Below are 25,464 nucleotides of genomic sequence, written 5' to 3'. Positions count from 1 at the left end.
GAAAGGTTTCTCTTTCTTTAACCGAGAACAGAACAGCTACTATACTTTGAATTATTTATTTGCTATAAAGTGAAAAATACACACTGTAACAAATGAGGCAAAAGGAAATCAAAATTGTGGGGAGAATGAATCAGTCCTACTACACTTTGATCTGAATCCAAAGGCCAGAAAAAGTCTTGAAAAAAAAATGTACTTACATCATAAACTAAAAAAAAGGTTTTCATTTCTGTAAGAAAATTAAGTCAACACATTCTGGTGTACAAAGATGCTAATTATCATACAAGCTTCATTTTCATCTTCTAATCTATAAGAATGTCTTTTTCAGATAACACCAGGTGCTTTCATTCACAATATATAATTACCTACAATCTCATAGAATATATAAAATGAATTCTCTTAAACATTTATTGACATAAACTCCAAAAATATCTGTAAATTGATTCTTTTACAATTATTTCTAAATTCATCCAGAAGAGGAACCATTAAATTCTGAAACGGTAAAAAAGATTAAAACACAGCGGGAGAATAATTTAATAATAAATACCAATTAAACATGGTCTTTATAGAAATCCAAACTTCTATTTAAAGGTGAAATATAAAAACTCTTAAAAGTAAATCACAATTTTATTTCGCGACTAAAAAAAAAACAAAAAAAAAAACAAACACAATTTAAGATCAATCGATTTTATCAAGAATCTATACGATGACTTAATGGTTTTTACTCTATAATTGAACTATAGACAATTTGAAATGTGAAAACAAAAACAGTTTTCTTAAACTTATTTTTTAACTTCTTTTCCTCAGTAATTTTTAGGTATCACAATAGGAAACACGACTCAATAATTTCTTTTTATTAATGTTTGTCTTTTGTTTAGCTCGCAAAGAATTACAATTCAATCTACAAAAAAATGTATCACAGATTTTGTTTTTTTTATTTTTAGAAGAAATCCAGTTTGCTAGCAAACTCTAATCAACAAAAGTAAAGAAAAAATTTAAATATATTGTGCAGAATAACAGGAAAGAAAATAAAAATTTTAATTATTTTAAAACAAACAAAAAAAAATTAATTTTTCATTTCCCTAAAATAAAAATTTTAAGTTTATTTAAGTTTTATACTAACAGAAAGTAGACAATTATTTTTTGTTTATTATAATCGTGTCATCGTTAATTTTTAACTTATTTTCTAACCCTTGTCATTTAAAAATGGAAATGAATAATTGCGTTTTGATAATTAAATTCATGATTTAAAAAGTAAAAATCTGTCATGTTTTTACTTTGAATATATAATAAAATTGAGAATGAGAAAGGAAATGGGGTAGGAGAAAGAGCATGAGTATCGATAAGGAAAGGAGGGTGGAATACGAGGTATAAACAAAGGTCCCAACACACAAAAGCAGATAAGGAAAGACAAGGCAGATTATTATTATTTTTGAGCTTGGTTGAAAGGAAAGTTTACATGAAAGGTGAAGCTTAGGAAGAAGAGAAACTAATGCAAGTTTCTCCTCTGCCCCCTTAAGAGATAATATGCAACAAATTATACAAAAAAGTTTATTCGTCAAATAAATTCAAGATATCGTGAGAGGAAAGGCACACTTACAGACCAAAGAAAAAAAAAAAAAATAAGTAAAAAAAAAAAAAAAAAAAATTGCATGCCCCTAAATAAAAGAAATAATAAAATAAAAAAAAAAAAAATTAGAAAAATAATTCCAAATCCAATTCAAAAACGTTTTTTTTTTTGTTGTTCTTTCTTTTTTTTCCCTTTCTTTTTGTTTCCAATTATGAGGAATGGAGATAAGAGACAAAAATAGATTAAAGATAAAATTATATTAAAAAATGTTTGGTTCTTTTATGCAACAGAGAACATGCAAAAATTGAAGTTTTCCTTTGGCGGTCTCAGAGCATAAATAAAAAACCTTAATGCTCTATATTTTATTATTTTTTTTTTTTTTTTACTTTAAACTTAATTCAAATCAGAAACCATAAAAAGTTAAAAATCATTTTCGAATTTTCAATGTACATGTGGAAACAAGTCAGCCATTTTAATCCATTAATAATACGGAAAAAATGCTTGGCATATGTTTACTTTTTGTGAGCGTTTTAAATTCTAAAATGATTTTGATGCTTTTAAATTGTTTATTAAAAAGTAAATTCTGGCATGAATTAAAGCAAAGTATGATGGTTCATTTGTGCTTCTAAACTAAAAGAAACATTTAATTTTTGAATGTGCCTCTGTCATATAAAAAGAACCGAATGTTCTTACAAAAGACTGTTTGGGGAGGAGAAAAAGCAAGTACAGTAAGTCAGAATAAAGAAAATTATCTCCCTTCACAAGTCTTTGCACACAAATGCATTTTTGGGGGAACATCTATACGACGAGTCTCTCCGCTCCAACATTGTTTTTCTACCAAATTTTTTATGAAGGTTCTACGGAATGCCATTGATTAAACACCAAATTTTTCAGATTTTAAAACATTTTTGACATTTTTTAGAATGAGAGTTCAGTCTTCTATTTAAGTTTAAGATCAAATGGTCTGCCTCTTTTTTTTTGTTGATCATTTAAACGTCTTTTCGGAATTTCGAGCTGGGGCAATCATTTTACATCAAACTTAAATATAAAAAAAAAAACTGCACCTTTAACTAAAAAAAATAAAAATAAAATAAACAAATCGTTTTTTTTTTTTTTTTTTTAAATTTATTCTGAAAATTGTGTTTAATCAATTGTATTCTGTAGAATTAAAAAAATCGTTAATTTTTTTTTTTTTTTTTTTTTTCCAAAGGTAGTTGGGATGCGTCTCATACGTTCACCCATTTTATTATTTTTTTTTTGGTAGGGGGCGAGGCAGAAGGGAAGGTACTCTGTGTGAGTGATTCTTTTAGGGCTGCAAACAGTCAAGACTAGAGAGTAACAAGGAAGGGAGGTAAGTAAGCCATCTAAAAAGTGTTTTTTTTTTTTCCAAGGCAATGTTTAATGACTGTAGTATAAAGCAATTTTTCCTTTTTTTTTTTGCATGATAATTTTTTTTCTTATTGGTTGCCTATGGCAACTGGACACTGAAAGATTCTTTGTAGGCTATAGCATCAGAATGAAAGGAAAGAGTAGGAAGAAAGAAGACAGATGATGATGTGGTCACAGATTTATCAAATAAGTTTTAAATCCTAATTAGATAAATTGTGCAATGAGCAATGAAAGACCACCTGGAAAAGGTCCAACCAGTAAGCTGTGTAGTAGTAGTAGTAGTAGTAAAACACTGGTATAAATAGTAATAATAGCAGCTGCAGCTGTTACTGAACATGATGTGTTTTTTATATTTTTTTTTTTTTGAAAGGTCTTTTAAACCAAGCCAGATATCCAGTATATTTAATTCAACTACACCTAAGAAGAAGGGTTGGTGGAGAGGGGGAGGAGTGGAGAATTACAACCGTCTGTCCATCCTTCAGCAAAAAATAGCACTGGCATCACACAGAAACGTGGAGGGTAGGGGTCAAAGAGCGCAAGAAATGTTTGCAAATTAATATAAATGCAGCCTTCGCTTCAAATCGTTGCGTTTCCATTCTGCAAGTCGGTAAAATTCTTCTTGCCCCATCCTAAAGAGTCTGTGAAAATCATCTTTAGAGAGATGAATCTACAAGAAGAAAAACAAAAAAAATTAAGAATACAAACAAAGGCTATAAATGATCAATTAGCTTTCAAGAACCTTAGAAAATAAGCAAAATGAAACTACAACTTCAGGTCTACACCGGTTGACTTTCGACACACATGGCATCGGTAAACAAATAAATGAGAGTACTAAACAAAAAATTTAAATTGCCTCAGTCTGAAAGGATTTCTCCATCACGGAACGAGGAGAAAAAAAATGAAGTGTTCTATCAGAATAGATATTACATTTTGCTTATAGGCAAAAAGTAAAATGTTTTACAAAAAATGTTTAAATATTGGATTGTGTTATAGACAAAAAATGTCTATTTGAGAACTGTCCTTGACCTTAAAAAAAAGTATAAATAAAAAATAAATATTTAATATTCTCCCTTTTGTTTTCTTAAAATAAACCTTGCTATATATTAATTGAAAAACTAAACACCCCAGGCTTATTATTTGTTTGTTTATAGAATACGCAGGTCAACAGGAAGAAAGTGGTGTAGACCCGAATTCATAACTTTCATATTGGCTTATTTTCTGGGACCCTTGAAACCTAACTGATCCCTATAAATAAACAGAAACTACATTTTCCTTCCTTTTTTTTTTTTTTTAAACTTTATATATCAAGCTAGCTGTATATACCCAGTGCTGTAAGGTTGAAAAATATTGGCAGGCGGAAGGTTTAGTCACAAACTATTTAAGATACACTGAATATCCTAAGTTGTTATGAGTTTCATGACAGTGGATCACATGTCGGATGTATGGAAGCATAAAATACATAAATTTTTGTCTATGAAAATCAAATGGGAAATAGCTTAAAGGGAAAAACTCTTACAGCTTAAACTTACATCTGTGTTTACAAGCAACTGGTGTAGGCTAATAATGATCAAATATAAATTAAATAAAAAGTAAATTAAATCAACTTTAAATAACATCTAAATAGATCAATTAAAACGATTTTATTACAACAAACCATTAATAACATAGCCCAAATTATTACTTTAATGTAATATGCAAATGAGGTTATTTCTTGAACGTAGATTTTCTTTGAATAAATAGTATGTATAGAAATTAATTTGTGAAACAATGTATTTTTTGTATTGATAAAATTGTGAACAAACAGACAGGACTATGACTTTATTATAATAGGCAAGAAACGGAAGATATTTGTATTATTAATTAATCCCATTAATATTTAATATTTTCACATTTTGGCCGATTGTAACCCCTGACCTTCTTAAGGCTATGTCTTGTTTAACTTGGAAAACTGTATGAAATTTTAAACATAACATAAAATAATTGAATTTTCTACCCAATCATGGCTGACGGAATGGGAAGAATCTACTTTTAGTTTAAGATGAAAATAGTAATCAAGATAATCCAACATTTCAGTCAATGTAACCTCCGACCTTCTTTAGGTGCAATTGTATCAAACGTGGCATGATAAAGAGCTGGGTAATAAATTCTGAAAGGTGCACCTGAAAAAGGTCAAAGGTTCCATCAGTTGAAATGTGAGAATAACTTCTAAGATGTGAACAGTAATCCAAATAATTCTTCACATCTAAAAATACTTCCAAACGTTGTTATATAATAATGAGGAGGGTCCATAAGAGTTTTTGAGTGACATCATGGAAAGAATTAAAGAGTTATTACTAAACTAACCTGGTGTAATCATTCCACACTTAAAAGTAACATATTTTAACTGTTTTTTTGTTTTTTTTTGTTAGGAGAGTGAAGCAGTGTGTGTGTGTGGGGGGGGGTCATAAATTTATTTCTTTAAAAGTCCAAAACAAATTTATTTCTTCCAAGAAAATAAAATACTTCTTTAATTTGACAAAATGTTTTAATGAAAACATGAATACTTATGTGTCTGTTCCATATCAGAGGCTGTCTACTGGTATGTACAATGTGACCCCCTCCAAAAAGACAGTGACTCATATTTGACTACACCAGCCAACATCATTTACAGTTACAAAATTGAAAGTAATCATCAGCAGATCCTGAGCATAGTTTCTACCAGGTTGAAGAATGCATGTGGTCGAAAGCACCGGAAAGTCCCTGTACGACAAAATTTGGTCAGGGTTAGATAACTGAGATAATTAATTCATAGTGCATTCTGGTGGATAGGCTGCCTTGACACGACAAGGACTTGTGCCCCTGCTACAGTGTCCTCTCATCAGAAGATTCTGACAGCATCTTCGGACAACAGGTCAGAGTTTGGTATACGACAATGAAATAGACAATTTTCACAAGACAGAAGTTGAAGCACATGCACCTGAGTAAGCCCCTACTTCTGCGAACGAGTACTTGACAAAAATGACCGTGGCTGGGATGCCACCTGTGTGATTATGAGATCAGGGAAGGGTGTGATAATGATGTGGAGAGTCATAGCAATAAAGGCCCACGGTTGGTATGTTCTCACTGTAGAGAAGCACTGGCACTTTTAGATACAAAAATAAGACGAGTGCAAATTCAAGGTAGCAACATAAACAGACGTTTCTTCTTTTTGTTTTTGATAGACGTTATCTCGTTCACGCGAGTTCCTTGTCAATTGTGAAGAATGAGATGAAAAGTACAACTGCTGCTTGAGCAAAGAAGCGAGTGAGACATAGAAGAGAAAAGCCTCGTGTGCTGGCCAAGTACAACACTGAGTTAAAAGTTTCAACTCTTTCTGCTTTCAGCTACATATTCAGATTTTTAAAGAATCGGAATTGGTAATTTAGAACTGAATCTGTAATTGTATGGGAATTCGCAAAAATATTGGAATTGTCCTATCACTAATGTATACAGGAGAAATATTCAACACAAGAAAGTGACGAGAAAGTAGTACTAACCTCCAGACAATTTCTGTCCACATCTTTTGGTAAGTCAAAGTTGGTAATTTTCAAACGTTCATAATCATAAACCTACAAAAACAAAATTAAAATATTATAAGTTATGTGAGTCGACAGAGGCGAAATAAAAAAGCGAAGAAAGATATCTTATGTTATAAATGCGGTGTTTTTATATTTTTCCATCAAGCAATCCAATTGAAAAGAGGCCAAAATCAACAAACTTTTGAGTATTTTTTTTTTAAATGTGGAATCCAATTGTTAATTTATTGCATTATAGTTTTACAATAGTATCGTGAATTTTTTTTTTATGACTTGAAAATGATATGATTTAAAAATAAATAACAATAGACTCAGGGCTCTGAGCAAGAGTACACAAGGATTTTCATTCATTTCCAGAAATTACAATTTATGATAGTAGAAACGTTGAAGGAGTGTCTTTAAAAAAAAAAAAAAAAGAAAAGTTTTCTTTCCTTTTTGAGGAGACCAGTTTATTTAAATATATTTACTTGCCTTTTCACTTGAGCAAAATTAAATATGAGGTTCTTATAATGTGAGGGAATCTAGCTTGCCCAGGTGTGGGGAGGGCACTCTGGGTGAATGCAAAATTTGTTGTGATCACACTCAAGAACATTCATTCCCTAATAGAAGTGTAGCAGATAACCAGCAATATACCAATGTTTTTATAGATAGTGAAGGAGGAGCTAATGCCTGGGAGGATAACTACCTGCTATTGGACCATATTTCACTTTTTACCCAAATGTTCCTGTTTCAAATGAAATGTCTGTTTCATTTCAGCCAGACATACATGTTGTTGCAAGGTTGAAAAATTTGTTGACTCTTTTATCTACCTCTTTTCTTTGTAAATATATTTGCACGGCAGCCTAGATGACTCAAACCAAATGAAATAAATATATTTCTTAACAACAATGTAATTCTATATATTTCCTTCTTTTTTTTTTTAATTTTTAATTTGATATTTCATTGCTAAAATGTAAGCAAACACATTTAGGAAATTTATTATTGCCTATTTTCAAACTAATTTTCATTTTTAGTTTTTAGTGTGTGGTTGATTAGATGATTGGTTATAAGAAAGTCAGAACTCTTAGTACAGTTAGCCTTGTCTGGCCGAATCTGGTTGAAATAGTAACTTTTTTCTTCATTATTCTATCTTCTAATAAATAAGACCAATGTCTCCACGACTAAATAAGTATCAACTTTTTATTCAAGGGAATACTGGAACACAATGATAATTGTTCAGTAAGCTGACTTGTCGATAAACGAATACTGTATTCTGAAGTTTCATTTTAGCAGGTCAGGCGCTGGTGGCCAAGCAACGAGAACAGGATGGCCCATCTTATCTAGAGGCGATCAAAACTGGAACTGATCTAAATTGTATTTTTGATGCCAAACCTCATTGACACATTGATTTGGATTCTGTGCAGTTGTGTTCTAACACCCACGCAGTTATAAGACAAGGTGTGAGCATGCAAAGCCAAACCATAACTCAATCTAATGCATGACACTGTGCATATATTTAAAACAAAATAGGTCTCTTGTATAACTGCATTTTTGTTAAATCTTTCCTTTTACTTATAGTACAGATGTTGATTATTAAAATATGAATGCATTTTTCTGTGTTTTTGTAGATATGGATGCTTGGTAGTAATAGCACTATACTGAATGGTTTTGAAAGAAGTTTTGGTTCAGTCTCTGGTATACAAGTAAGACAAAAAACTACCGCATATATATATATATATATATATATATATATATATATTAATATATATATTAATATTGCAAAGATATATATTTTTTTAATATTTTTATGTATATATTTTCAAATTGATTTTACAATGTTAATCCTGGGTTAAGAATTTGGTGCTTAAAGATATAGTCCACAAATCGATTTTTTAAATATATTGTTTTAAGCAAAAACAATATTACATATTAATTGTCATGTCGAAAATAGTAATATATCCAAAAAATATGAAAATTAAAACTGCTATTGTGTTGTTAGTAAAAAAAAAAAAAAAAAAAGAAAAGTTTATCACTATAGACAACACATATTGCAGCTATGAATGAGTAATCTAATATATTTGTTTCGGAGTTATGCCCTCTGCGTGTAGACTCCTACTGTCTACTTTATAACATCTACAAAATTGTGATTTTACCCAATTTTCTGTAAAAATTACTTAATAAATTTCTATTCAATGATTTTTTTGTAATGTATCTTAACAAGCACCCAGAATTTTTCTTTTTAATATTGTAATTTATTCAATTTTTATTTTCATCAAGTTTTCTTGTGAGTGTATAGATAAACGTATGACAAATTTTAGGATGCCGAGTTCAATTGTAATGAAACCAACATCAAAGTGTGTGTGTGTGTGTGTGTGTGTGTGTGTTTATTCCATGAAGAGTCATTGAATTTCAACAAAGGTTGTTGATAGTGCTCAATCAAAGAGAGCAAATTATATATTTTTTTTATTATTCTTTATGTAAATGCAGACATACATCGCTACAATGTGCAACCCCTTTTTGCTTTCCATAGTCTAGACAGGTTTAATCTCATTAATACTGTTCTCTGACATCTTCGTTCATTATGTGCCAAATTTCCTCACTCCTCCCTTTTCCATTTCTCTCGCATAGTGAATACATACCCCTCCCCTATATGTTTATGTTATCACTCTCTCTTATTTTTCCCCCAAAATATCTTTTTACCCCCCCCCCTCCTCAAATAAAATTTGATTTTTGTAATTAATTTTAAGTCCATAAGATCTTTAACTTCACTCCATGCCAGTAATAGCTAAATATATCTCCTCTAAAATTGAAAATGGTCTTGAACCATTTTCAATTTTTAATTTTTCTTGCCTGATGAGGTCTGTTATGCTCGAAATGGTCTGCATATTGTAGTAAAATATGATTGTATTTACATAAAGAATAATATATATATATATATATATATATATATATACACACACACACACAAGCGTTTGAGCACTTTACAAGTGGCGGATGGATGTTTATTTAAATAGACTTTTGGACAGATTAGTTGTGGACACCGCTTCCGTGGTCAAGGGGTAGAATTGCCGACTGTCATCATGACGGTTCTAGGTTTGATCCTCGGCTTGGGATAGGTGCTAGTCTAGTGGCACTGATGAGTTGTGATACAACGAAACAGGACTGTATGTCGATGACTATAAGTATATTTTATAAAGCCCCTCCTCTTTGGGTTGAACACTGTCGTAAATAATCTCACTCGCTACTTAATTTGGCTGAAAAATGCGAAGCTCGCGGTTTATTTACAAACAAGCGTTTGAGCACTTTACAAGTGGCGGACAGATGTTTATTTAAATAGACATTCGGACAGATTAGTTGCGGGCACCGCTTCCGTGGTAAAGGGGTAGAATTGCCGACTGTCATCACGACGGTTCTAGGTTCGATCCTCGGCTTGGGATAGGTTCTAGTCTAGCGGCACTGATGAGTTGTGATACAACGAAACAGGACTGTATGCCGATGACTACAAATATATATATATATATATATATATATATAGTTATAAAATATATATGGCGATAAGCACTTTTGAAGTAAATACTTCAAGTTTACGCATAAATTTATACTTTCGTATATTGATTTTATGTGAGTAAATGAAGTAGTTATTATATATATATATATATATATATATATATATATATTCATGAAGTTGTTCAGAAAATAACATTTTAAAAGATTAAATTAAACTGAAAAGGTGCTTTATTTTTAAAATACTTAAGTTTATTGATATCTTTTTTTATTAAATTGTGAGTTGAAATTACAGAATAGTTACTCTCCCTCATGTTAAGAATGGCTTTCTAAATAATGTTATTTCAGCATGATACATAAGTGTATAAGTACTAATGAAAATAAAAAAAAAGTTTAATAAAATAAACTTTTGCCAATGTATAATAAGGTCATTTATATTCTTATAATAACAGTCAATATTTCTAGATTCAATAAATTTCCTAAAAATTTTGTATTGAAACTTTATTTGTTTCTGAAAATAGAATTTTCTGTAAGTGACAAATGTTCTGTTTATGCCTTCATGCAGTTTCCAAAACTATTTTTCTCTCATCTTAACTAATGAAAAAAGGAAAAATTTGGTACTTGTCCAGGACTTCCCACCTCATAAAAAAAAAGAAAAATCTGTATAGAGTATGTGCCTGTGATAGAAAGAAAATATTGTACAACAAAAATCACAGACTGATCAAGTAGTTTTATTTTTAAATAAAAAAATCAAATTTTGTAGCTAAATGAATAGCTACGATATCGCAACAGCATCTTAAAAACAGTCTGAAGGAATAAAGTAGATAACTCTAAATAATTCAAGCATGAAATTTAAAAGACATTCGGTAGGTATTCAAACAACTAAAATTATCTTAAATTGGCTGGATCAGTTTGATTTTTATTGTATAATACTTTCTTTTTCCATCACAGGTATGTACATAACAGATTTTTTTCTTTTTTTTTTCTGGAGAAGTGTCAAAAAATCCTACACAACTTTTGTTTGTTCATGATGTTGCTTGTTGATTAATTAAATAAAAATGCATCATTAAATCTAAGAAAATGATATCATATATTCCCATATTCTTTATTGTCTACAACTGAAATATTAGAATAAGTATTAGACATCAATTAATAATTATTCCTCAAATTTCAGTTTCTTTGAAATATTTAAAGGGTTTTCAGGAGGCATAATATGGGCACAATCTTCTAGTTGAAAAATGAAATATATCAAATTTGCAATAAGTTTTATTCATAGTAATTAGACACCAACCAAGCAAGATTTTGTGACTCTTTTTTTCTTAAAAGCCTTTAAAAGCTAAAATTTGTATGCATTTTCCAGAATCAAAATCAAGTAATGGATTTTGATCAAACTTGAAATAAGGATTCTACACACACATATTATATCTTTACTTTAATCTTTGTAAAAGTACATGAAAATGGAACAAAAGTGTTCTTTTCGGGGAATTTTAATTTTAAGAAAGAGATACTTACAGGTGGTTCTGCCTCAGTGTGCCAAGTGTTACGTTGGAAAGTCATAAGAGACACAGAGGGTCCATCATAAACGCCAGGTTCACCCGCTCGAGAATAAGTTGAACGCTGAAAACGAAAAAACAAATTTTTTTTAGCATAAATGATTCAATTAAATACAAAGTTACCAAATATGAAAACTTGAAAATAACCACTTATCTTGTTGCTTTGGCTTGTTTTATGTGAAATCAAAATACTGAATCGAAGTTATGAAGGATTCATTTTCAAGGAAATATTAAAGAAAATGCAAAATAGAGTTCTTGTTTCAGAAAGCATTGTTTATATTGGTAATTTCAAGCATCCAAAATAAATTGTTAGAAGTAATTATTGTGGTAATGATAGTTAGATGAGATTAAAAATTGAAAACTTCTATGTAAAGGTTAATTAAGCAGGAAAATGGAATTTTCCATTTCAGATTAAGTTAGAAATTAAACCTGATGTGTACTAGTAGTTACATGCTGGGGGGGGGATATATGACAGAAAAATAAAGAGATTAAAATAAGGATTATCATAATCATCTGTGAAAATTATGTAAAGGTTAGTTAAGCAGGAAAATGGAATTATATAATCAGACATGGTTTTAGAGGCTTCGGGGAGGTTGGTCATAAAGATGCAGTTTATTTAGATGTATTGGCTATAGACTAGTGTAAAAATAAAGTTAATCAAATCTCATGACATTATTTCTTGTTCTTTTTAATGGCTTCTATTCTAGTTCAGTCAGAAAGAAAGAAAGAAAAGATCAACATATTTGCAAATGTGACATCACTACCGCTGTGCATATCACTATCTAATGAGCCAACTACTACATATAAACAAGAGAGGAATAACTGACAATGGTTGACAATATGTTTGTATTAAAGACCCCTCCCTCATGGTATTCGCTTCTTGTTTTTCAACGTTTGATTGTTTTTTTTTTTAATTTTTTTTTTTTAATATTATTCAGATACAAATTGTTCAGATTTTGTTTTGATAAGAATAAAATTCTAAAAAGATGTCAGTTGAATTTCACTTGACATCGGTTACTTCAAACTTATATCCATTGTGTAAAATTAAACAATTTATCAAAAAATAGAATGAAGGCATTATTCACTGAAGGAAAAAAAAATTTATATAAAAGAATGAGGTAGTACAATAGGTTCTTGACCGATAAAACACAATGAACAATGTTTAATTTATTTTTTTTTTTTGAAGTAATAAAAAGTAATTAAAAAAAAAAAAACTGTAAAAAAAGTTAAAAAAAATATAAAAATAAGGAAAGTGCATATTCCACAGAGCTTCACCACATAGTTGAAACCAAAATTCTGCCATTCTTGTTAAGATCTCTGGCCAAGTTTTTAGCTGTCAGAAGCAGCACATCAATGTTAACCCTTTTTTTGGTCAACCCATCTCTTTGGCAATCATCTTTATCTTTCTTGAATAAAATATTTATGCTTTTTTTTTTTTTTACATAGCTGGAGTCTAGTAAGCCAGAAAAATGTCCAAACTACATTAATCTTTCTTTTTTTAAATGACATCATTGATGAATCTATTAGTATTGAACCTCTTCCTGATATCTGCCTTTCAATGTCTATTAAAATATTAAATAAATGTTCTAGCTAATGATTCACGCTAGATTATGAGTCTTGAAAGTAAAATTCGTTTTTATCTAAACTAAAATAGTGAAATAAAAGGCTAGTCTATACTTTAAGTGTAAACTAGTTGAAATGGAAAACTCCAAAATATCACCAGTTCTTCATGGTTTATACCAACATTGCATCTGGTTGTTTTTTATTTATCCTTGCAACTAAATTTAAACAATACCAAGCCATAAAAAAATGTGGTTCGAGTTTTCACAATCCTTGCTTCACTATAATAAATACCTCATCATGTCAACATTCATTTAAAGGATATCTATTATTGCTTGAGATGGAAGTAAGATCAGTTTTGAGATAGGATGGAAGAGTGATGTATGAGTTACGTACCTTAGATTTCCTTTCTGTACTAGTTGTTGAATCTGAAAATAAAGTAAAAAAAAAAAAAAAAAAAAAATGACATTAAAAAGCATATGAAATTTAAACGTCTTGGCAGATTTTTAAATGAAAAGAAAAATTTATTAGACACCCCTCGCTTACCCTCAGGAAATTTAAACAATTAATTTACACATTCTTATGTGATTGTTGGAAAACACAAACAGTTCTTGATAACGGAAACATTGTTAAACAGAAGAAAATGATATAGACTGTCTAATTTTCAATCATTCTTTCAATAACATCAAGGCGAAATATTGTTTGTGTGATAAAATAATGTTTTTCTTTACTTTTGATTATCTATCTACAAATTATTGCAATCTGCTAACGTTCTCTTACTAGAAAATGTAACACTTAGAGTTTGAAATATAGAAGTGAATTAAATGAAGAAGAAAATGAAAGGTTATCAGCTTCTAAGCTCGCGGACTGTTTTGCACATTGGGCACTCAATTTTCAGTAAGAAAAAAAAAACAAAAAAAAAACAAACTTGTTTGTAGTTAGATTTTTTTATATGCGGTGCTTATTTGCATATGAGGAGAACAACTACTTTTAGAAAGATGAATTGAGAAAAACAAGCAGTGACATTTTTGACAGCTGGTAATTGTGGTGGTGGTGGTGGTGGTATTGTTGTTGTTGAAGAGAAGTTAAGCTAATTTCCTCATGGATTTACAGTTTGAAGCTTTTATCATGAAATTTTTAAAGGATTTTATGTTGGTAACCGTTCTCCTCTGTAATTTAATTTCATATAATAGTAAACACCTATTCACTTAATGTCACTTTTCCATTGTTCAGGGATCAAACGTTTTCTCATGATGCAAACACACTCTCCAGTTTTCATGTTTCAAGCATCTCTGAATTCCATTCTATATAATTTTATCCAATCACTTGTTTTCAAATTTTTCCTTGGCCAGCCAAACTTCCTGCAATTTAAGGCATACTACAAACAGTAAAATCCAGTATATTGAGAGGCATTTGTTTGATTCAATGAAATTAGGAATATTACCTCTAAGTCCGGCAATAGTGCTCTTGGATGTATGGATCTTTGATCCATCTTCTTCCATGCCCATTCATCGTCTTGGTTTATTATGCCATGGAACATTTGAGTACATATCTCTATACATCAGCTGATTTACTAAATTTCCTTTTTATTTTTAAATATTATTTTTTTTATATGACACCCTATAGAATGGTTGTGATTAAATAATCAAGAGTTAACTATTCTACACTTTCCAAGTAACAATTTCCAGGGTTAATTTCGACAGACCGCTGTCAAAACTGCTACTCCAAATCCGACATTAAAATTCAAACTGTCAGTGTCTGAAAAATCAGGCTTTTTATTCCAAAACTCTGAAGGATTTCATTTGCATATAAGGTGATAAGATCACAAGCATATAAAGAGAAGCAGCAGCCATTTTTTTCTTTTTGTCTGCTAACGGACACTATAGGTTGCATAGAAACAGATTTGTATCAATTTCTATAGGACTTAATCACAAAGGTGATAGTTAAATACTTTCCTTACATAAATGTTACAATGAGTTAAACGTGTAACTGAGAGAATATAGATTGAAAGAGTTTTGTAAAAAGATCAGCAATATAACAGGGTAGAATTGTGAGAGGGGTGGGATTTACAGTTTGAAGGAATATTTCCACATGAAGCAATTCTGTTACCAATGGTATGGAGAAAGTATTGAAAATGCATGCACTGAAAAGAATGGGTTGAGTGAGTGTTGTTAAGACAGACAGAAATAAAAATTAAAAAAAAAATATGCTTATTTCTGGAATAGTTTTCACCTTAAATGTAGTCTCTGTATTCAAAACAAGTTAAAAATGATATACAAAAGAATTTCTGACCAGCAGTTGAAAATATCTAGTATGCACTTACCACTGATTTTTCTATCAATTGATTGATCATTATAATCGGTGTGATCTGTGTGTTTAGCATCTGATGACGATGGAGACGTTGAAGATTCCTCCATATCAAAATACCTCTGAAAAGAGAAAAATGAAACTAGATTCAGAACTGATCAAATCTACTGCTAAATAATTGTATTGTGACAATCGTAAAAAAAACAATCATCATAGTCGTTTCAAAGTAGGATGGAAAAACGGAAACTGCAAAAGCTTTTATATGGTTCATTGTATTGTGAAATAGGAATAGTTAATTTTCTATGTTTATGTTTCATCTTGTTTGTTGTGTTTGTAAAGTTGGAATAGAAAGATAAAAAAAATAGGTAACAACAAAGTTTAATTTACACATGTGTGAGTGTGCATGTAAAAATTATATTTTTTTTTATTCCTCATCACATAAAAATAGAAAATGTCTTTAAAAAATTCAGCAATTTCTTAAGTTTTTACACACACACAAGAATATAAGAGGTATATTTGGTAAAAAAAGGAAGGATAAAAAGTGCTCAATACTTTAGTTGAGCTAAATATGTTCTTTATTATTTCAAACTCGAGTGTATTAACTTAAAATCATTACAAGTTGTTTCAATAGACAGGATAAAGATTTTCTGTCTATATCAGATGATTAAAGCTAAAAGTTTTAACTTTAATCATCTGATGATATAAACAGAAAATCTTTATCCTGTTTATTGAAACAACTTGTGATGATTTTAAGTTAATACACTCAAGGTTGAAATAAAAAAAAAAAAAAACATATATATATATATATATACACACATATATAAGTCCTCGCGCGAAAGAGCAGAACACAAAATGTTTTAAATAATAATAGAATAACAAAAACTTTCGCTGGCGAGGACTACTATTGAGTGTAACCAGTTATACACTCCTTTTGAAATTTTCGTCTCTATTTTTCTCGTTATCTACTGAATAATTTTAACAAAACCTATATGAAATATGTTCCTTATTAAATTGTAAAGATTTTCTATTCTGAAAGAAGTTTAAAAAAATTTAATCTAAAAAAGTTATTTTAAAGTTTTTGTTAAAAAAAATTCAGATCTTATTATTCAGACATGTATGACAAAGAGGGAGTTGTAAAAGAGTTGCGGTGTGAGGAGAAATACAAACTGAAATAGAGAGTAGGGGAGTTTTTATAAATACATGCAAAACCACATTCATTTTTTTAAAATCCAAATTAATAAATTAAATAAAATATAATCTTAAAAAGATACAATACAAGTTAGAAAAGCATTTCATCCAAGGCATGAAAATTGTTAAACAAAATGTTTTTACTCTAGGCTTTAAAAATAAAGGTACAAGATTCAATTTGAAATTTATTTATCTTCAAAGTGCACTTTTATACATTTTACAAAGTAAGGTATTAAATTTTTATACCTTTCTTTGTAAAATTTATAAAAGTGCACTTTGAAGATAAATAAATTTCAAATTGAATCTTGTACCTTTATTTTTAAAGCCTATAGTAAAAACATTTTGTTTAACAATTTTCATGCCTTGGATGAAATGCTTTTCTAACTTGTGTGTGTGTGTGTATATATATATATATATATATATATATATATATATATATATATACTAGCATTTCAGCCCGGCGTTGCCCGGGTGTTTGGGGGTGTATGTTGAGAAAAAAAAAAAGAAAAAGAAAAAGCGGTCAATTTTTTTAAACTTTGACCCCTATTATGTCCCCTTAACATTTATTGTTTTGGACTCAAATCAAGTTATTAAGTTATATCCATGTCCAAGGGACCTATATCTAAAATTTCAAGTGTTTAGACCCACAATTGGCGGAGGAGTTTGGTAGAGTTCTCAAAGGTCAAATCGTTGAACTTTGACCCCTTGCTCGGGTGTTTGGAGGTGTATGCTGTGCAAAAAAAAGCAAAAAAACAAAAAATGGTTAATTTTTTAAAACTTTGACCCCTATTATGACCCCTTAAAATTTATTGTTTCGGGCTCAAATCACTTTATTAAGTTAGATCCATGTTCAAGGAACCTAAATCTAAAATTTCAAGTGTCTAGACCCAAAAATTGTTGGAGGAGTTTGGTAGAGTTCTTAAAGGTCAAATCGTTGAAATTTGACCCCTTAACAGCCAAATTTCTGGCTGACCCCCGTCACATCGATTTTCCCAAATCTCAGTACCCGGTATTTCAAATTTCAAGTCTATAGACTAAAAATTGACAGAGTTATTGCGTAGGGAAATGTACACAGACAGACAGACAGACACGTTCACTTTTATAGATATATTAGTGTCAAAATTCATCTCAAAGCAGCAAAACTAAAGCTGGCCTGCATGACACTATATACAAATGTAGACAAATTTGCACATATTTTATTGGTTTTATGACTTTGAAAATATAGGTTCTTTTTTACCAATTGCAATATGATTTTAACCATAGAATAGTATTATAATCTTCAAAAAGCCTGCAAAATTTCATGTAGTTTCGTCCCCTAGAACCAAAGATATGAGCATTTCAGTTTAGCTACGAGTATGAGTGTGGTGTGTATATATATACACCATCTTTTTTTTTGTTGCAATTTTATAAGTTCAAAATCTCAGCGACTACTGATCAGAATTTAACAAATGAGGGCTCATTGGAAAGCTAATGACCTAAATTGTGTAGTGGGCTATGTGACATTGCCCTTAAGGTCGCAAATTAAGAGAGTTACTATTTTGGAAAACTTTATATATGCTCTCTAGATTATAATATGTACAATTTGTGAACAGAGGTTGTCTCTACATTTATTTTGATCGACTTTTAAAAAATTCCCTCTATTCCATCCTTTCGCATGTTTGTTCGTCTTTTTCATATGAATAAAGTGAAACTAAATCGAAGCAAAGGCAACCCTTTCTCAGCTTTTGTGGCCGGGACGTCTTGAAGGCAATTCACTTTGATCAATGTAGGTAAAACCCTTCATATCATACAATTGTTATTTATTTGGACACTGCCAGAGTTCCCACTTTTTTTTGGGGAGTTAGTTTTCCCCTACATTATAAACAACCTTGTGGGAAAACAAATAAATACTACAATAGAAAGCAGAAAGCTTAATTGGCCCCAGGCCAGGTTTAAAACACAGGTTTCTATACAGACTCCTATGATTCTTAACTTAATTTCCAACTCAATAAATTCACTGTCCTGTTTGGCATAACGGTTAGCGAAGATGACTAATTACCATACGTTTTCGAGTTTGATCTCACTTCTCTCCCTCTATCTTTTAAAAAATTTTTTTTTATTTTGTCTTTGTACAAATATCCTACACCCGGGCGAAAGTTAATTACCAACTCTTTTTTTTTAATGCTCTTTTTCCTCCTTCACGGTACAGGTTCAAGCCTGCCTGCCTACTACCACTTCTTTTTTTTTTTTTTTTTTTTTTTGATCAACACACACCTCCAAACACCTGGGCAACACCGAGCACCCCAGCTAGTATATATATATATATAAAATAGAAAAGTCTTTCAGCAAAAAAAAATTTAATTTACACACACACACACACACACACACACACACACACACACACACACACACACACACACACACACACGTATGTGTGTGTAACTTAAATTTTTTAAAAAATATTTATATATTTTTTTACGTTATTTTTTTCAAACACACACACACGTGTGTGTGTGTGTGTTTGAAAAAAAATAACGTAAAAAAATATATAAATATTTATATTTTTATTTCTTATTTATTGTCAAAAAGTAGAAAATGTTTTAAAAATAATTCAGCAGTTTCCATCAGTATTTATAAAAGTTTTTCAGCAAAACAAAAAGAAAAATTAAGTCTACAAAAAACACTTAATTTATTAGACTTTGATTTTTAAATTAATATGTATCACATATAAAATAAATATTTAACCCCCCCCCCCCCAGATCACCGATAATTAAGAGCAACCTAATGACTTTTCATTGACTCCACCACCATCATATAAGGGAGAGAACCACTGCTTTCATGAAATTTGCCTCACTTATGCTTTTTGTGGAAGTCAGCTTTTCTCTCAAGCAAGTTGTCAGTGATTGGATGAGGAAGAACTAAAATTTGCATATGGGTTCTCTATAAGAGCGAACTATATGAGTCTTTCATTGTCACTGACAAACGAGATAACTTTTTCTTTTCATCCATATTTGAGGTTGTCAGAAATTGTACTGTTTAAAATATGACTCACACTGTTTCTCTTTTCCACTCCTACCTTTTCAATGTTTCAAACGGTTGCATTAAGCGGGAAAATTGAACCGCCACTTTAATTTGCTGTCTGGCGGTTGAATCAACAACAACTCATTCATTTTTCTTAAATTCTTTTTGGTGGGGTTTGCCCCCAACAATATAATTTTCTCTTCTTGTTAGCTGAATCTGAGTGGTATAAAACCAACATGGCCAGAAGTAATTTCATCCTTAATTGTTAATCACAAAGAACTTCTTTTGAATTGTTTGAAGTTCATTGTTGGATTTCCATTTAATAATTTATGAACTCATTTCTCCAGTTCAATCAATAATGGTGGAAGGTCATCTTTTTTTTTTTTGTGTCACCATTTTTGCAAGTCATTGTATCGGTTGGAATGACTTTACTTAATTTCAACATACCGAACTTCCAGTCACATCATGGAGTAGCAGTAAGACGTCAGGTTTTTTTTTTTTTTCAATTTTTCTTCCGAGTTCAAGCCTGCCTGCCTACTACCACTTTTTTTTTTTTTCTTTTTTTTTTGCTCAACACACACCTCCAAACACTCAGGCACCCAGGGTAGTCTCTAATATAAAGAGTAGTTGTCTGTGTGTGTGTGTGTGTATATATATATATATATATATAATTTAAAGGAGATTAGAATAATAGTCTAAAGAGCTAAGTGTATTTTAATGTAATAGTGAAATTACTAGTTTAATTAAAATACAGGAAATGCTCGTTGTAATTTAGATATATAATAAGCTCGATAGTTAAATGTCCTAGAGCTAATTCAATATTAAGTAATGTGATTTATAATTTAAAAGTTTTAAAATTTTTAAAATTTAAAAATCAAAATTTAATTAAATTAAAAATCAGTTTCATAAGAAGGAACAACAACAAAGTCAATTATCTGTACGATCGTTTCGGAAATCCGTGCTTTTTATTTGTGGTATACATGAAGTCACGTAGAATAATTATACATAGTTTTTTTGGTAAGCACGGTCTCCTCATCAGCAAATTTAGGAGGATTTCTATTGAATTGAAAAGACACCAAAAATAAACCTAGCATTAAAAGTAAGGCAGATGAATCTGAAAAATTGAAGTAAAAGGTTTGGATATAAAATTTATAAGAAAATTAATAAGGAAATTGGTATAGGTTAGAGATAGAAATGAGTAGAAAAAATATATATATTTTTGAATTTACATAATAAATTTGATTTAAAAATATATAGATATATAATTACCTTTTGGTTTTTCTTTTTTTGAAATCAGGAACTGTATTTAAAGTAGTCATTTAGATGTTTGCTATAGCTTTTTATTTTATTGAATGATGAATTTTAAAAGGGCGACGCTCGTGCAGTAAATTGTTTCCGTTAGCGTATTTTGATTTAGAGACGCTACAGTTAATATCTATAGAGAGAGAGTTTTTTTTTTTTTTTTTTTTTGCAAGTTTTTAAGGGGAGATAATTGTCATGGCTTTATTTATTATTTGATTTACGAGTCTAAGGGCGGTAATTGGTTTAACTTAATTTATTAAAAAAAAAAAAAAAAAAAAAAAAAAAAATCTATTTTTACTAATGAGTAATTTTTAATGATTTAAGGTGGTTTATATTTATTAAATTTAAACCAACGTTTATGATTACATGTCCCCTACAAGGCTCATGTAAAATTAAAAATGTTATCTATAGCTGCACAGTATCAAAAACTCCAAATATACAAGAACCTATCAACAGCCATAACTCAACTACCGAATTAAATAATAACACCAACTTAAATCAATCTACCGATCAATTATTAACCAACCCACCACATTATAATCCAACAATAGACCTAACGGAAAATAATCATAATAATCAAGAGGTAATATATATTGGTTCCACATCTGGCCCAATAAAACATAGAATTTCAACGCACAAACATTCTTTTAAAAATAACTCTCTATCAAACCAAACTACTCTATCCAACTATATTTGGCAACTAAAAAATAGCAATATTTCTTTCAACTTAAAATGGCAAATAATTGAGACTTGCAAATCATATAAACCAGGAGATAAATTTTGTACATTATGTACAAAAGAAACCGTAAAAATTTTAAAATATGAAGATATAAAAAGCACAACCAAACTAGTAAATTCAAGACACGAGCTTCTATCGTGTAATCATAAACGTTGGTTTAAATTTAATAAATATAAACCACCTTAAATCATTAAAAATTACTCATTAGTAAAAATAGATTTTTTTTTTTTTTTTTTTTAATAAATTAAGTTAAACCAATTACCGCCCTTAGACTCGTAAATCAAATAATAAATAAAGCCATGACAATTATCTCCCCTTAAAAACTTGCAAAAAAAAAAAAAAAAAAAAAAAAAAAAAACTCTCTCTCTATAGATATTAACTGTAGCGTCTCTAAATCAAAATACGCTAACGGAAACAATTTACTGCACGAGCGTCGCCCTTTTAAAATTCATCATTCAATAAAATAAAAAGCTATAGCAAACATCTAAATGACTACTTTAAATACAGTTCCTGATTTCAAAAAAAGAAAAACCAAAAGGTAATTATATATCTATATATTTTTAAATCAAATTTATTATGTAAATTCAAAAATATATATATTTTTTCTACTCATTTCTATCTCTAACCTATACCAATTTCCTTATTAATTTTCTTATAAATTTTATATCCAAACCTTTTACTTCAATTTTTCAGATTCATCTGCCTTACTTTTAATGCTAGGTTTATTTTTGGTGTCTTTTCAATTCAATAGAAATCCTCCTAAATTTGCTGATGAGGAGACCGTGCTTACCAAAAAAACTATGTATAATTATTCTACGTGACTTCATGTATACCACAAATAAAAAGCACGGATTTCCGAAACGATCGTACAGATAATTGACTTTGTTGTTGTTCCTTCTTATGAAACTGATTTTTAATTTAATTAAATTTTGATTTTTAAATTTTAAAAATTTTAAAACTTTTAAATTATAAATCACATTACTTAATATATATATATATATATATATATATATATCCGGCTAAAAGTAAAAAAAAAAAAAAAAAAAATGACAAAATAAATATCCACAAAATTGCTATTTTCTTGATTGGCATTGCTCTGAATGAATATCTACAATTTAGAAAAAAAAAAATCTATAAAAACGTACTATCTGTTTGTATATTAATGTCCTGAAAGAGGAATAGGGTTGGGTAGAGAATAAAGAAAGGATGAGTGGAAAGAGGATAAAAAAGTTTTAATAGAAATATGCTACACTTTTGCCTCGGGTATTCCTGCTAATTACAAATGAAGCAATAATAGAGAAGTTCTCCACCAAAAGAAAACAAAAATCAACTTACAAAATCTAGTGGTCCTCCATACATTCCTGACAATGGTAATGTAGCAGCTCTTTGTGAAATTCCATATGTACCGTACCCAGGTTTGGGAACTGTTTATGAATAAAGGAAGAAAAATAAAGAAAGGTGAGTATTTTCAAAAAAGCATATCAAAAATACATCTGCAGATTGAGGAACTGTTAGCAAATATATATTGTAAAAATAAAAGAAAATGTAATAAATTATTCTCAGAGTGATATGAAATAAGATTTAAAAAAAGAAATGAATTGATAATACTTGCATACAATCTTTATGATTAGAGCAACTGACTGATAATGATGCAAGGGATTAAATGATTGGATTTATGATTTATTAACAGAAAAAGAAAATAGATGTTAATGATTTATGTGTAAAAAATGTACATGACTTGAAGAGATTAAGGCTATTGGTAGAAAACAATGAAAACGAAGAAAGATTAAAGATTTGAATATTTGTTATTCTATTTTGTTTGAATTTCTGAGATTATGGATTGTAATTTGCAAAGAGATTTAAAACATTTCTTATTTTGATTTTTATAGTTTATTTAATACATTACTACATTTATTACATTTTATACCTGTTTGGTAATAAGCATTAAGATGTCGGTACTCTATAATAATAAAAAGGGCCAATACTATGAAAATAAAAATTATGAATAACCATAATTATATAAAACCAATATCATTAAATTTGACCATTCCCTAGAAAATTTTACATTAATTAAAAATTTTAAGTGGAAAATATAAGTATCAGGATGAAATATTGAAATAATATAATTGTTATAATCTCAATTATAATCATTATTTTTTTTAATGTTAGGCCAAATATTTGATTATAAGATTCTTTTGCAATGTACAAAACACTTTTTAACATCTTTATAAAAGTGTCTAAAAACCAGTTTTATTTCTATTATTTTTATCTGTTATCTTTACATTTATCTTCATAAATCATGTAAAACTGAATTTTAGAAGCTTTTGTTATTCAGTAATCCCTTTTCTGGTTCTCATTTATACACATATTAAAATTAAGTTCTTATTCGTAAATAACTTACAAAAGCTTTTAGTTGATAAACTGACTTTAAAACAGTAAGTTTTTTTTATTCAAATAATTCAAATGGTTTTTATTAAGCTGTGTCCATTCATCATTTTATAAGAGACTTTGTCTATCAATTATCACGTTTAAGTTTGAAATAGCATTTTCTTTGGTCTGTCAAGCTTATGTTTGAAATAGCATTCTTAGGTGTGTATATATTTATCTAAAATACTTTGTTTGTTCGGTGGTTAGTTGGTCACGCTCAAGTTTAAAATAGCATTTCAGACTGTCATACTCAAGTTTCAAATAGTAGATGCTTATATAGCATTAGTCACAAATGAAAATCTGTTTTCCAGTAAAAACATTGATATATTTATGTACCAGGCAGAAATAAGTATTCTCACTAAAAATCAGAAGAAGACATTATCAAGTAGAAGATCATCTAAAACTTTTATTAAAAATATAAATCAGTTTTATATTTTTTGGATCCATAATTGATAAAAGTAGAATTACAGGTTGCCAAAATGACAGACTGCATTACCTCCCCTGTATTAAAAGCAATCTTCAAAATTATGTAATATGATAAAATTAATTTTTACATGAAATTTATCTTTTACTCAATAATTTTTTTCTGATTTTTGGTGAGGATATTTATTTCTGCAAAATATTATAGTGTTTTTACTTGAAATGCAATAATCACTTGTGGCTAATACTATAAAAGCAGCAAATAATATTTTAGTTATTTGTCATACATAATTTTGAAATAGCATTTTAATATATCTATTCACACTTCACTATTAGAGGCCCTGTATGTCTGTCTGTCTGTCCATCCATCACACTCCAAGTATGAAATAACATTTTCATTGCTAAAAGCACTAATCAAATAGACACATCTTATATTAAACAATTGATCAAAATTATTTTTACGTAACTGTCAAATGTAATGCAAATGTAAGAGTTTTATTAAAAGTGAATTAATATGAAGACAATTTTAGTTGAATATATCAATGAAAACATCATGCTAACTCCATACACACATGCCATGTTAGTTTTATAGAGGAAAAATACAAGAGAAATATTTGAAAGTTAGAAAATTTATAGACGTAAATCTAACGAAACAGAACACTGTAGCTTATTCAGCTGTCCTTACTCCATGTATATAGTTATCTATAGACTAGAGAGTTTTTACTTAAGGGAGTTAATTTCCCAACAAGGACATGCCATTAATTACCAGTGCTGATGCTATAGGATCATGCCCCATGTCAATCAATAATATGAACGCCATCACAAGGAAGATCACTCTTCATAAATATATCGGTGTTAATATTTTTTTAATTATAAAAAATTGGAGAATTATCCAAGTTTAATAAAATTTTCAGCATTTTTCCAATAAATTATATAATTATACTATTTAAATGTATCTTGTGATATTTTAAAAAG

The 25,464-nt window shown here is 29.3% G+C and overlaps 1 protein-coding gene across 32 annotated transcripts in view; it reads right to left on the bottom strand.

Moving 5' to 3' along the window:
* Positions 1-2,941: 2,941 nt before the first annotated feature.
* LOC145283648 (dematin-like) overlaps positions 2,942-25,464 on the bottom strand; it is a 402,389-nt gene continuing 379,866 nt past the window's right edge. For all 32 annotated transcript variants that reach the window (XM_080132618.1, XM_080132614.1, XM_080132621.1 and 29 more), the window contains 6 exons: positions 22,978-23,066; positions 15,430-15,535; positions 13,503-13,534; positions 11,506-11,610; positions 6,472-6,543; positions 2,942-3,623 (listed from right to left, as the gene is read on the bottom strand). In XM_080132618.1, coding sequence (XP_079988744.1) covers positions 3,510-3,623; positions 6,472-6,543; positions 11,506-11,610; positions 13,503-13,534; positions 15,430-15,535; positions 22,978-23,066 — 518 coding nt within the window. In that variant the 3' untranslated portion in view covers positions 2,942-3,509. The remainder of the gene's footprint in view (positions 3,624-6,471; positions 6,544-11,505; positions 11,611-13,502; positions 13,535-15,429; positions 15,536-22,977; positions 23,067-25,464) is intronic.

This window comes from Euprymna scolopes, chromosome 8, assembly GCF_053919585.1.
Source record: "Euprymna scolopes isolate OS-2025 chromosome 8, ASM5391958v1, whole genome shotgun sequence".
Lineage (NCBI taxonomy): Eukaryota > Metazoa > Mollusca > Cephalopoda > Sepiida > Sepiolidae > Euprymna > Euprymna scolopes.
Note: the sequence above shows the minus strand (reverse complement) of the source record. Positions and strands in the feature narration are given on the sequence as shown.